At 34.7% G+C, this 13,827-nt stretch overlaps 1 protein-coding gene across 5 annotated transcripts in view; it reads left to right on the top strand.

The window, feature by feature from the left end:
• Nucleotides 1-13,618, top strand: part of ZFAND4 (zinc finger AN1-type containing 4) — an 84,688-nt gene extending 71,070 nt beyond the window's left edge. For all 5 annotated transcript variants that reach the window (XM_067025141.1, XM_067025140.1, XM_059055117.2 and 2 more), the window contains 4 exons: nucleotides 5,140-6,318; nucleotides 6,835-6,889; nucleotides 12,091-12,208; nucleotides 13,332-13,618. In XM_067025141.1, coding sequence (XP_066881242.1) covers nucleotides 5,140-6,318; nucleotides 6,835-6,889; nucleotides 12,091-12,208; nucleotides 13,332-13,467 — 1,488 coding nt within the window. In that variant the 3' untranslated portion in view covers nucleotides 13,468-13,618. The remainder of the gene's footprint in view (nucleotides 1-5,139; nucleotides 6,319-6,834; nucleotides 6,890-12,090; nucleotides 12,209-13,331) is intronic.
• Nucleotides 13,619-13,827: the final 209 nt, after the last annotated feature.

The following is a 13,827-nucleotide window of genomic DNA, read 5'->3' as shown; positions in this document are numbered from 1 at the left end:
TTTTTTTAAGATATAAATTTATTTATTTATTTATTTATGGTTGTGTTCGGTCTTCGTTGCTGCCCACAGGCTTTCTCTAGTTGCAGCGAGCGGGGGTTACTCTTCTCTGCACCGGGCGGGCTTCTCATTGCGGTGGCTTCGCTTGTTGCAGAGCATGGGCTCTAGATGTGTGGGCTTCAGTAGTTGTGGCACGTGGGCTCGGTAGTTGTGGCTTTCGGGCGCTAGAGCACAGGCTCAGTAGTTGTGGTGCATGGGCTTAGTTGTTCCACGGTGTGTGGGATCTTCCCAGACCAGGGCTTGAACCTGTGTCCCCTGCATTGGCAGGCAGATTCTTAACCACTGTGCCACCAGGGAAGTCCCATTACCTTCCATTACATGGAAGGTCAAGTACCTTTTTATTACTGATTTGTAGTTTAATATCACTGTGGTCAGGGAACATACTCTAAATGATTTCAAGCCTTTGAAATTAGTTGAGGTTTGATTTGTGACTAAGCATATTAATAAATGCCACTTACACACTTGGAATGACTGTGTAATCTGTCCATATATATATATATATATATATATATATATAGTGTTCTGTATATATCAATTAGATGTTATTTGTGTTGTTCTGGTCTTCTAATTTTTGTGTGTGTCTGTTTTCCATCAGTTATTGAGAGAAGTGTATTAAAGATCTCCCTTTCTGGTAGTGGATTTGTGTGTTTCTCCTTTTAAGATGTTTATTTTTGCTTTATGTATTTGGAAACTCTGTCAAACTAGATCAAATGATCTAGTACAGATTTTATGATATCCAAGGAATTGTGATATCGTTCTTGTAGTTTATATTATTATAAAAATTATTATTTATTATCATTTAAAATGTTTTTCTTTATGTCTTGTAATGCACTTATCTTATTAGTATAAGCCACTTTGTTATTAGTATAGCTGAGCTAGCTTTATTTTGGTTTATGTTTCTATTATATATCTTTCCACTCTGTTACTTTCACTCTATGTTCCTATATTTAAGAATTGTCTCTTGTAGTCAGTACATGGTTAGTTTATTATTTTTTAATCTAAACTGAAAAACTTAAGATTTTCATCTATTACATTTAGTATAATTACCCAATACATGTGGATTTTTATCATCTTACTATTTAACCACCTGTTTTATGTTTCTTTTTCTCTCCTTTTATGTCCTTTTTTAGATTAGTCTATTTTTGGTTATTCAGTTTTTATCCTCTACTACTTTGTTAGTTATTTACTATCATACTAGCTTTGTCAAGTGGTTAGTCTAGAGATTATTTGTACATTGTTGACTACTTATAGTCTAATAAAAATGATTTTTACCACTTTGCTTTTAATGCCAGAATCTTAGAACACTAACTCCATTTATACATCCAAACACCTTTTGTGTCGTTGTTATGCATTTTAATTTTACATATATTTTGAGCCCCTCAAATTGTTTTATATTGCTAATATTATTTATATTTACCCACATATTTACTTTTTCTGTTGCTCTTTATTCTTTGCTGCAATTACTTGCTTCCTTTAAAGATTATTTTCCTCCCATCTGAATCTTTTAGTGTTTTTTTTCATTTAGGGCTCCTGGCAATTAAGTCTCTTAGATTTTGTCTGAACACTTATTTTACCTTTTTTTACTTTGAAAAATGTTCAGTCCTTCAGAAATATTATACCCATGAGCAACCATGAAAATTTTACCTAGATTCACCAGTTAGCATTTTTCCACATTTGTTTTCTTTCCCTATTTCTTTTACCTGATCCATTTGGGAGTTAGTTGCAGATATCGTAACATTTCCCCCTAAATATTTAATTCAGTATATAACTCCTAAGAACAGAGCCTTCTCCTACATAACCACAATATAGTTATCACACACATAATTTATTATTGATACACATTACTTCATCCATATTCACATTTCTCCATGTCTCAATAATGTATTTGATAGTATTTTGTTTTATTTTGATTTTTCTTTCTGTTTTCAATCTGGGAACCAGTCAAGAATCATGCATTGTTGTATTTAGTTGTAATGTTTTCTTGGTCTGCTTTTATACAGAACTATTTCTTAGCCTTTTTTGGACATTCATGTCAGATATTTTTGAAGTGTAGGCCAATTTTGTAGAATATCCTCAGTTTGAGTTTGTCTTATTGTTTCATCATGATTAGATGCAGGTCAAACATTTTTGGCAGGATATTATGTAGATGATATATTCTTTTCAGTTCAGCCCATCAGGGAGAACTTAATGTCAATTTGTAGTATTTTCATTAGTTTTTCAAAGAAATTTTGCATTTTTAGTTGAGGGTTCCCTTTTTATCCAAGAGTAGTTTGAGTTTGAAAAAATCCTGGCGAGAGAGGCTTTTAAATTTTTAACTTTTAAAAAATTCTCTTTTTATTGCATAGAAATCAGAGAATGTTATTTCCATGTCTGCTTAATAGAATTTGATTATTTGTGATCTAATATCACTCTTTATGACTGTCCTGTGTATACTTAAGAAAATGGCTCATTCTCTATTATCAGGGTAAAAGTTTGATATCTGTCTGTAAGATTTGACGTTATTAAATCGTCCTCTATTTCCTTATTTTTTTGTCAGCTTGCTCTCTCTTAGAATGAGAATAGTGATACGTGAAACTCTGTAATTATTAGTGGGTTTCTGTGTATTTTTCTTTTCATCTCCCATAGTTTTTGCTTTAAGAAGGTGGTTGTGTGATTTAGTGCATAAATATTAATAACTGTTGTATTTTCATTATACTGCTAATTCTGGATGTTATAAAATGTTTCATCTCTGACCTTCAGCTTGAATTTTCCTTGCCTGATATCAGGCCCATAACCCTTGATATCTTATTGTTTTAATTTGCTTTGTGTACTCTTTCCCATGTCTTTTTTTATTAAGTTTTGATTTACTTTGTTTTAGGAAGATCTTTTATATACAGCATAGAGTTGTTTTTTGCTTTGTGAACCAATTTGAAATTTTAAAAAATATACCACTTAATCACATTCACATTTATTGGTATGACTTTTATATTTTGTCTTTTTTAAATAAATAAATAAATTTATTTATTTATTTACTTAATGGCTGTGTTGGGTCTTTGTTGCTGTGTGTGGGCTTTCTCTAGTTGCAGCAAGTGGGTGCTACTCTTCGTTGCGGTGCACGGGCTTCTCGTTGCGGTGGCTTCTCTTGCTGTGGAGCAAGGGCTCTAGGTGTGTGGACTTCAGTAGTTGTGGCACGTGGGCTCAGTAGTTGTGGCACATGGGCTCTAGAGCACAGGCTCAGTAGTTATGGCTCAGGGGCTTAGCTGCTCTGAGGCATGTGGGATCTTCCTGGGCCAGGGCACGAACCCATGTCCCCTCCATTGGCAGGCAGATTCTTAACCACTGAACCACCAGGGAAGTCCCTATATTTGGTCCTTAATATCTTATTATTTTGTTATATTTACAGTTTCTTTATGGTCTGTTTTGTGTGTGTATGGGTATGTGAGTGTGTTGAGTGTGTACTTTTTGGTACTTCAGAAGGCTTTTACTTTTTGTTCTATTGTTTAACTTTATAGTAATATCTTTTATCATGTCCTTATTCTGCCTTTTCCATACTTGTCTTCTCTTTTATTTTTAAAAGATATCTTTTGACTCCTACTTATTAAGTTATAATCAATGAACTTATTTTACTTTCTCTCATCTTTCTTCTTCCATTTTTAATATTTGCATTATTTCTGCTTTTTAAGATAGTATAACATTTACAAATCACTTTTCTAATCTTGTCCCCGCTCTTAGTTTTAGGTCTTTAATTAAATATATTACATGGTTACTATCAGTCTTTTTACTGAAGTTTACCCATGCTTTTTGGTTAGAAGAAGCTCATCTCTAATAAATTTCTCAGGAAAAGCTTGTAAATACAGTATTTTCTGAGTGTTTGGATGTTTAAAACTTTTTCTTTAGCCGTAACACTTAAAGGACAGTTTGGCTAGACATGAAATATTTGGTTCATATCTTTCCAAGTGTCTTCTTTCTTTGGATTTTTAGTTCCCCCTTAGTTCTTGCCTCAACTACTATCTTCTGAATTATCTAGATTTTCTTATATTTCTAGGTTGGGATATTTGGTATATCATCAGGTATTCCTTCCTTTTGTCTTGCACATATCAGTTCATATCTTAAAGATAAGCGCTATGGCTTCATATCTTTAATTTTCAATTTTAACCATACACCATAAATTGTTGTGATGCTTTTATTAAAATCTACTATACTGGGGACTCCTAGAGCACTCCTAGGTTTGATGATTTGCTTGAAGGACTCACAGGATTAGCTTGCAGTTTTATTCATAGCTAAGATTTATTATAGCAGAAAGAGGGTACAAAGCAAAATCAGCAAAGGGAAAAGGTGCATGGGGTGAAGTCCAGAGGAAACCAGGCACAAGCTTTTCCAATGAAGTATCATAAGATATGCCTGATTACTCTGTCAGTGAGTTGTCAGTACATGTGGAATGTTGTCTACCAGGGTAGCTCATTAAAGATTCTTTGCCCAGGGGTTTTATTAGGAGCTTTTAATGGAGGCACCCTCTGCCTAGCATGCACCAAAATTCCAGACTCCCAGAAAGAAAGTTGATGTTCAGCATAAACCATATTGCTTGCACAAACAGTTTAGGCCCAATGAGCCACTCTTATCTGTTATGGTAGCAGGAACCTTCTTAAAATACAAGTTCCCTAGAAGCCAGCCAAGGGCCAGCCTTGCAAGCAGATCTTTTCAAGGATAGCAGTTTAGGTCTGTTAACTCTTTTTTGCAATAGCTACCTAGCCAAATACTTTACTCATCTTACTAGGAAAATTGTTGGGGATCTAAAATAGGTCAGCAATGTCATACCTAATATAATCAGTTTTCTTCTCTGCAAAACTCTGACAAATAATTAATAGTGATGAAAAATAAAATTATTTTTCTATAACATTCTCAGAAAATTATACTCAATGAAGGAAGAGAGCAAAATTCTTCTCAATCATAAGCTTAAGATTTTAATCTTTTTAAACATTTTAGATTGAGGTAATTCATATGCCAGTATGTTACAGAAGTAACCTTTTCTTCCTTCATTAATTTTTGTTAATGGGCAGAGAAAATGACCGTGTAAAGAATTATATATTCCCTCTTTTCTTTTAGCCTAAGAAAGCTGTCAAGGTAAAACCTCATCCACCTGTAGTTCCTCGACCTTCCACTAGTTCCACGGCAGCTGCTCGCCACAGATTGTTAAGGGTTCTCCCCCACATTGGGCAGTCTTGTTTACCTTCTCCTGGGAACATATATCTGCCTGACTCGGCCAGCAATGCCATTTCAAGTTTGGCAGCTCTGCCCCCTGCTGATAGATCCATATCATCTATCACTAGTGATTTTCTTAAGGAAGACGATAACTGGGAGAGTAACACACAGTCTCATTCCAATAGTGGCTTCAAACTACCACCTCAGATACACCCTATGGAGTTTGAAAATGACAAAGAGCTTGCTGATTCTATTCTCCATCTTGGATCATCCCTACCTAGGCGGACAAAAAACCTTTCAGGAAATTTGTCATCTAATAATGAGGACGACACTGTTTTATTTCCAACTTCAGAAGAGTGTGTAACTGAAGAATCGCTTCTACCTGAAGTGGGTTCGTTTGCTTGCTTTACCGAAGGAAATGCTGATGAACAGAGCAGTGGCTTAGAAGGCACACGGAAGGTAAATCCAGAATTCCCACTCACTAATGGTGATAAAGGGTTGAAAGCTACAGAGCAGCATCTTAAACATGTTGCAAGAGTGTTGAATGGTGAATCAGTAGAAACTGCAGTTCTCGACCACCGTGAATTAAGTCCTCATCACAAGAATAGACTCTTATCACCTCTTCACTGTTCTGCACCAATGTCACTACATAACTCTCTGGTGAAACCACAGAGACAGTCCAAATGTTTTGAGTCTGGGAGCCTCCAGTCTTCTGCTTCACAAAATGTGCTTCGGTCGCTGGACGTTCGAAATATAACTGATTCTTCTTTCTCTAGGACTACTTGCTTTCGAGCTGTTAAAGTCGATTCACCTGGGAAAAGATCTGATATTATTTCTAAAGTTGAGGCTCGGGATATCACAGAAATGGCTAACAAGGCATCCAAAGAGCCTGTTGGTTGTGTAAATAATATAGATTTTCTTGCTTCTCTGGCCCGGAGTGCAAGCAGAGACAACTTGCAGAGCACACGTGGGACAGGCAGGCTTCGAACCTCTGGAATTGGGCTGTTTACAAACCTCCAGCATTTTCAGGAAGAAAGTTTTAGGAAAAGTTCTCCCCAGTTAGAACCTACAGAATTTTTTTTAGTAAGTATTTGCCTTTAAATATGTTCTACTAGTTATCCATGTAGTGATTCAACGTATAGTTTGCTTTTTGTTTACACATTAAATGAAGTGGCCAAAGGTTGAATTCTTTCCATAACTTTCTCTTAAAATGTTTATCTAGTTTGTAGAAAAATTTTTTGACAGTTGAATTTTAAATAATGTTTTAGTCCTAAAGTGAGAGTTGTAATTTGAAAGTAGCTTTGTGTAAACAGTTTATCATGTATTTTTAAATACTAAATATTTTTATTAATGTTCTTCCTCAATAAGAACTTTTATTTGAGCCATTGTATTTTATTTTCTTATATATAAAGAGTAAGTACAATATTGACAGATGGGACAATTAGGTTCCAAGTTAATTTAATTAAAAATAGATTAAATACTTTTAAATGAAAGCTCAGCAACATTTTTATAATAAAATATAATTATTTCGTTTTTGGTGATTTTTCCTTCTGTTTTCCGTTAACTCACCTCTATAGATGTCTTGTGTTTTAATTGTAGTCTCCCCGTGGTATTGGAATGAATGGAAATAATACAGCAGCAGGGAAAAGAGTAGGTAAGCAACAGATAATTTTGAAAACAATGTAAGGCTAATAATCATAGCATTATGTATACTATGAATTTGAATTTTCAAAGAGAAATGAAAACATTCTCTATGGTATGTACAGAGTAAACTTTCCCTAAACTTTGTTCCACTTAAGAAAATGATTATGAGAACTGACTGTGGGACATATTTGAAGAATCAAACAAAAATTGAAATTGAGGTCTCTGTTGTCTGGGAAAAGATATGGTCTATGCAAAAAGAGAAGATGCATGAAAAATTAACATGTAGTTCGCAACCCTCCCAGTTCCTGGCCACTCTAGAGCCATGCTGGGTACTGGATAGGTTTTGAGGAAATACCCTAGAAAGGTGTTTCTTAAAGTCATTGTCCAATATCAAGGACAGTAGTAAGAGCTCCATTTGATGAACTGTTTTTTTCTGGATGAAAGAAAGGGACAGTCTCTTTGACTAGCCCTTTCCAAGTCTTAGTAGCAGAAATGACTATATTCTTAGCACTCACTTCTACCAATAACACCTTAAAGGTGCACTGGCCAGCCATTATTTCCTAAGAAGCCATTACTATCATCATTTTTTGTGTTTTAATACCCAGACTAGAGTTGGAAACTCTACCAAAGATGTACCACCTTTGTAGCCCCAAAGTTCTAAAGAATACATTATATATTATGGTTGCCATGTTACTTTCATATCTTTAAAGAGATACCTAGGGTTTGTTTCTACTACTGTATAAGGCCCAAGGTTCTAAAGTCTTAATATATCCACTTCTTAATTTTTTCATTGTGATAAAACCCACATAACAAAATTTAATATCTTAACCATTTTTAAGTGTACAATTGAATGACATTAAGTAATTAACATTTTTGGCCAATCAACACCACCATACATCTCCAGAACTCTTTCCATCTTGAAAAACAGAAACTCTGTACCCATTAAACATTAACTCCTTATTCCTCCCTCTCCCCAGGCCTTGGCAACCACTGTTCTATTTTCTGTCTCTATAATTTTAACTACTCTAAATACCTCATATAAGTGAAATCATTCAGTGTTTGTCTTTTCATGCCTGGCTTACTTAGCATAGTGTTCTCAAGGTTCATCTATGTTGTAGCATGTGTCAAAATTCCCATACTTTTAAAAGCTGAATAATATTCCATTGTATGTATATACAACATTCTGCTTACCTCTGCATCTATGGATGGAGACTTGTGTTGCTTCCACATTTTATCTGTTGTGAATAATGTTATTACAGACACGAGTATACAAATATCTTTGAGACTCTGATTACAATTCTATTGGGTATATATCCAGAAGTGGAATTGCTGGTTCATATGGTAATTCTATTTTTAATTTTTTGAGGAACTGCCATACTGTTTTCCATAGTAGCTGTACTGTGTCACATTCCCACCAGCAGTGTACAGGGTTTCCAATTTTTCTACATTCTCACCAATACTTGGTATTTTCTGTTTTGTTTTGTTTTGTTTGATAGTGGGCATCCTAATAGGTGTGAGGTAGTATCTTATTGTGGTTTTGATTTGCATTTCCCTGATGATTATTGAAGTTGAGTATCTCTTAATGTGCTTAAGCATTTGCATATCTTCTTTGGAGAAATATGTATTCAAATTGCTTGCCTGTTTTTGAATTTGATTGTTTTTTGTTATTGAGTTTTAGGTGACTCTATATATTCTGGACGTTAATTCCTTATATATGATTCACAAATATTTTATCCCATTCTGTAGGTTGCCTTTTTACTTTGTTGATAATGTCTTGATGCACAATAGTTTTTAATTTTCATGAAGTTCAATTTGTCTATTTTTTCCTTTGTTGCCTGTGTCTGGTGTTGTGTTCAATAAATTGTTGCCATATCCAGTGACATGAAGCTTTTCCCGTATATTTTATTTTAGGAGTTCTATAGTTTTAGGTCTTACATTAGGTCTTTCATGCATTTGAATTAATGTTTATATATGGTGTAATGTAAGGGTCCAACGTTATTCTTTTCCATGTGGATATCCAGTTTTCGAGGCACCGTTTGTTAAAAAGACTGTCCTTTTCCCCATCAGATGGTCTTGGCACGCTTGTCAAAATCATTTGATTATATATGTGAGGGTTTATTTCTGGGTTCTTTATTGTGTTCCATTGATCTGTATGTCTGTCTTTATGCCAGTACCACACTGTTTTGATTATTGTAATGTATCTACTTTTAATGTTATAATTATTTTTCTTCGACACCTATTTAAATCTGTCCAGTCCTAACCCACAGCTCAGCCTCTTGGAAGTTTGTGTTGTACTTGTCCCATCTCTCTCAACTCTAATTCAGCCTACAGTGCTTTCTTCTCTTCTCGCTGCTCCTCTGAAACTGTCATTGCTGAGGTCACCAAAGATCTCCATAATTTCAAATCCAGTGGATACTTCTGTATCCTTATCTTACTTGATTGTTATGGCCTTCTTCTTGAAATAGTTTTTTTTTTTCCTTTCTCTCTTTTTATTTCTATTTTTATTCTGGGCTATTACATTTTTGTAGATTTTTGGTTTTGTTTGTTTTTGGTTTTTTTAAGCCTCAGTTTTCTTTTTAACTTGTTTTACCAGTCCCTCTGCTTGCCCCCAGGTATATACTCTTTTGGTTGATTTCATTTAGGTCAAGTCATCAGCTGCTACCTGCAGTGATGATTCTCCAAACTAGAGCTATGTAACTTGCTGCTGTTTTCTTTCATTAATAACTGTATCATTCTGAATTACCTAGAAGAGTCTGTGAAAGTTTTGGCATAAGTTTCGTTTAATTGACTTAATCGAGTTCCTCCATTGGTCCTCTTTGCTTTTCACTGTAGGGTCTCCCTTGGAAATCTTATCCATCTTCATAGCTTTAGTTATCATTTTTAGGCAGATGATTACCAAACTTGCATCTTGAACACCGTTTAATACTTTGTTTGCTGCCTTATTCTGTTGGGTGAATTTTTACAGATTATTGTGTTAGATCAAATATTAGACCATATTTCCTAAATATTGGTCTAATTAGACCAATTAGACCAATATTTAGGAAATGCCAAACAAGTGAGTTAATCCAAATATCTTTACTCTCGTTCTGAAAAGCAACTCTTCGCATTGGCGTTATTTTATTGACTTTTTCTTTATTCATATGTTCATTACACATTTGAGAGAAGGCTTCAGAGAGGAGTTGATGATTGGTGATATCTTCTTACAGGATGAGTAGAGTTTTACTAGGTTGACAAGGTTACTGGAGCATTTTAGAAGAAGAGACTGCACATGTGAATGGGTCTGGCACATCATTCAGGGTGGGTATGATGTGGCAAATGACAGAAAATGACTCTGGAAAGTTAGAAAGGTATCATATTGGACATGTAAGACCTTGAATGTCAATCCATGGAAGTGGAATTTTTCCTGTTGGTAGTAGGGAACATATATATTAGGGCTGGTTCCTAGCATGGAGTATATGACTAATAATTTTTCTTTCTCTGGTTGGTAGAAGGATATATGGAAACCATTCTCATAGGAGAAGACTGAGGTTATGTTTCTGTGCCACCTTATTTCGGTCACTACTATGTTTTCTGTTTCTGCACATTCACAAGAGTTCTTGAATTTAAAAAAAAGCTTGGGAAACATTGAATTAAGCACCCCCAGGCAAAGAAAAACACGAAAATATGACTACACTGAACTAAATTTTCATCAACAGATTTTTTTCTACTGTTGTTTAAGGAAGAATATCCTAAGCCTGAATTTCAAAGATAATTGCAATTAGATGAGCTTCAGAGGATATCTGGTAGTATATGCCTTTCCTCTGTGTCCTGTGCAAATGCTTGTCTTATTTTTATTATTTAAGAAGAGGGAAGTATCCCATCACCTTTGTGAAATGTTCTTGATAACTCTAAGTGCACTTGAAGAAGAAAGTGCTTATTAACTTGAGCTGGTGCCTGGCCACCATTAGGAGTTGTAAGTTAGTTTCCAGTTTTAGGCAAGATCTCGGACTGTATTTTAGACTAGTAATAAAGAATACTTAATTTTACTGGGCTTGTATATCCAGCACCCAGTTTGGGTCATGGCAAAAGGCATAGTGCCAATTAATTGTAATTCCAACTTCTCAAACCCTTGGATTTTCAGAGACTTTTAGCTGCCAGATAAATATTAAGCCCAGACCTCTCAAACCTTTTTCAGTAGTAGAGAATAGGTATCATCTCTATTGACACTCTACCATTTTTCTTCTCACTTCTTCCCTTTGTTTTTGCTTTCTTTGTTTGCCTCTTGTTTCTTGGCCTTTGGGTGCCACCACGCACTATGTACTTATACTGTTAGTGTAACAAGTATGCATAGTGACATTGAGTCTCTCTGCTTATGAGTGGGGTTTGTTGGAATTCTGCTCAGTTCTAAAAGCATTTCACTTAGTATTTTAAAAAATTGATTTAATTCTTTCTCATATAATAGCAGGTGTGCTCTTATTTTTGAGGTAAAAAATCAAGTTGGTACAATAGCCCAGAATTTAGTAAATATTTTCTGAAAAGGTAGTAGTAGTACTGTGAAATTGAGCAGTGTACCCTGTGAGTCACTGCTGATAATATATTTTATATAAATATAACATTTAAAATTTTCAGAATGCTTTTTGTATGTGAGAACTGAGTTGACCTTTAAACACTTAGAAACTTAGGGAGAAAAATACATGTCCTGTTATCATAAAAATGAACAAATTGAAGTTTTGAAAGAATAACTTGCTCGTAGTTTGATGAATTTAGTTTCTATGGTATAATTAGGTCTAAAAGACCAGTTTCATGATATTCTTGTGCTCCTTCTTGGTGTGAAAGAACAGGGTGATTGTAATACATATTATATTGTTCCTCAGAAGCCTCATAAATATGATTTTGAACCAGATATTCTTCTTGATTCTCTGCCAAAGTTCAGTATACTTTAAATATACTGAGTGTCCTCAGAAATAATTAGAAAGGTGTTGGTATGTAAAAAATATAAGTCCTAAAAATATGTCTTAGGTTTCAGTAGAAACCTACCACATCTTAAAAAATATAACAGTTCTAGTGCATCTTTACTTGCAACTCTGTAAATAATTTTAGATATAAAAAAAGCACTAATTAATTTTTTATGGCTTAGAAGTTTGCTGTGGCAGGAATGTGTTTAATGTTTTAATAGTATTTTACATCTAGAATTTTATGTCTGTATTAATCAAGGTGTGCTTTCTCTAACAGGAGAATGTACTCATCACCTCCCACCCGTGAAAGCTCCTATTCAAACAAAGAAGAAAACAACAAAGCATTGTTTTCTTTGTGGAAAGAAAACTGGACTGGCTACTAGCTACGAATGCAGGCAGGTTGGCTAGCTGAAAAGCTGAGATGCTTTTTTTGTGGTGACCCAGTGTGGGGATACAATACAAAATGTTCTTTAAATTGCCTATTCATAACATCATTAAGATGATGTTCAAATAGCAGACCCAGCTGAACTCCTTATTGGCTGAAGTAAAGAGCAAGTAGATAGCTTATGTGTTTCCAAAGTCATGAGATCCTCCCCTGCACTTTAAAGTAGGATATATAAACCAATGGAAGTGTACTTTCTTTGTCTTATGATAGATATACTTGGTTTCTCTTTGACTGTAGCTTGGAGGAACCCCTTCTCCAAGATTCTATTTAATTTAATTTATTTATTTGGCCGCTCTGAGTGGCATGCAGGATGCAGGATCTTAATTCCCCAACCAGGGATTGAACCCTTGCTCCCTGCAGTGGAAGTGTGGAGTCCTAACCACTGGACCACCAGGGAATTCCTGATTCTATTTTAAATTAAACAAAAAAGGACTAAATTTAACATTAATGTACTATAAATTATTATATGGTACACTTTTCAAAACAGATGAATGTTTATAAAAATAATTAATTTTTTCCTACCCATAATTATTTCTTTCATTAGCATTGCTAATATGCTCCAAGGATGGTGTCTGCCCTTAGGTTGAGGCCAGGCATTAAACAAAGCTGCTGCTTTTTAGAGTGTATTCTGTTCAAATGGAAACAGCTTATCTTGTTGCTAGAAGTACTTTAAAATCCTTTCATGGCATAGTTAGGTTTTACATAATTTAATTTTCTTATGAGACTGAATTTCTCAGAAATTCAGAGTTCTCCCAGGTTTACTAGATAGAAGAGGAAGTGGTAGATATATTTATTGTTTTTTGCAGTTTTACTGCTTCCTAGAGGTCAACAGCCTGTTTCACTCCAGAAGAGATTCTTTATTATAAAGTCTCATATTCATAGACAATTAACTGGGTTTTTTTGGGGGGTGCTTGTGCTTGTTTATGAGTAGAAGGGAATTGTCAGCCCTGCAATTCTAAAGAGAACTAACTAAAGGGCTCCTGCTGGACTACGTGAGATCAAGCTTTGATCTCCCAAAGAGATGAGGTTCTTGTAGAAATGTGACTATTCACATAAACTTTTTTGTGCTTTAGATGTGGAAACAACTTCTGTGCATCTCATCGCTATGCAGAAACTCACAGCTGCACCTATGATTACAAGAGTGCAGGGAGGAGATACTTACAGGAGGCAAATCCTGTGGTTAACGCACCAAAACTTCCAAAAATCTAACTCTTGCTCTGCACCTGTTCTGCCCAAGGAATCGTATTACAATGACAGAAGAAATATTGTTTAGACTGCATTATTTTTGTTTGACTCCAAAAGATTTGCCAAATAACAAAAATATAATGCATACTGTTGGAGAACGAGAATGCTACTGTATTTGACATCTTTATTCTTTGGTAAATCAAAAGTTTTAAAAGTAGTTTTAAAAACTTTAAACTATAATGATTTAGCTTTGTTATTGCATGTCATGTGTTAAGTATTTTATATTTGATACTGCAATTTTACTAGACAAGTCTTCAAAAGATGCACTTTAGGAAGTTAATATTGACTAGGTAACCAGCTTCCATGTTGTACAGAAATGAGCCT

Source organism: Kogia breviceps, chromosome 2 (assembly GCF_026419965.1).
Source record: "Kogia breviceps isolate mKogBre1 chromosome 2, mKogBre1 haplotype 1, whole genome shotgun sequence".
Classification (NCBI taxonomy): domain Eukaryota; kingdom Metazoa; phylum Chordata; class Mammalia; order Artiodactyla; family Physeteridae; genus Kogia; species Kogia breviceps.
The sequence above is the reverse complement of the archived record's forward strand: the minus strand, read 5'-3'. Positions and strand labels throughout refer to the sequence as shown.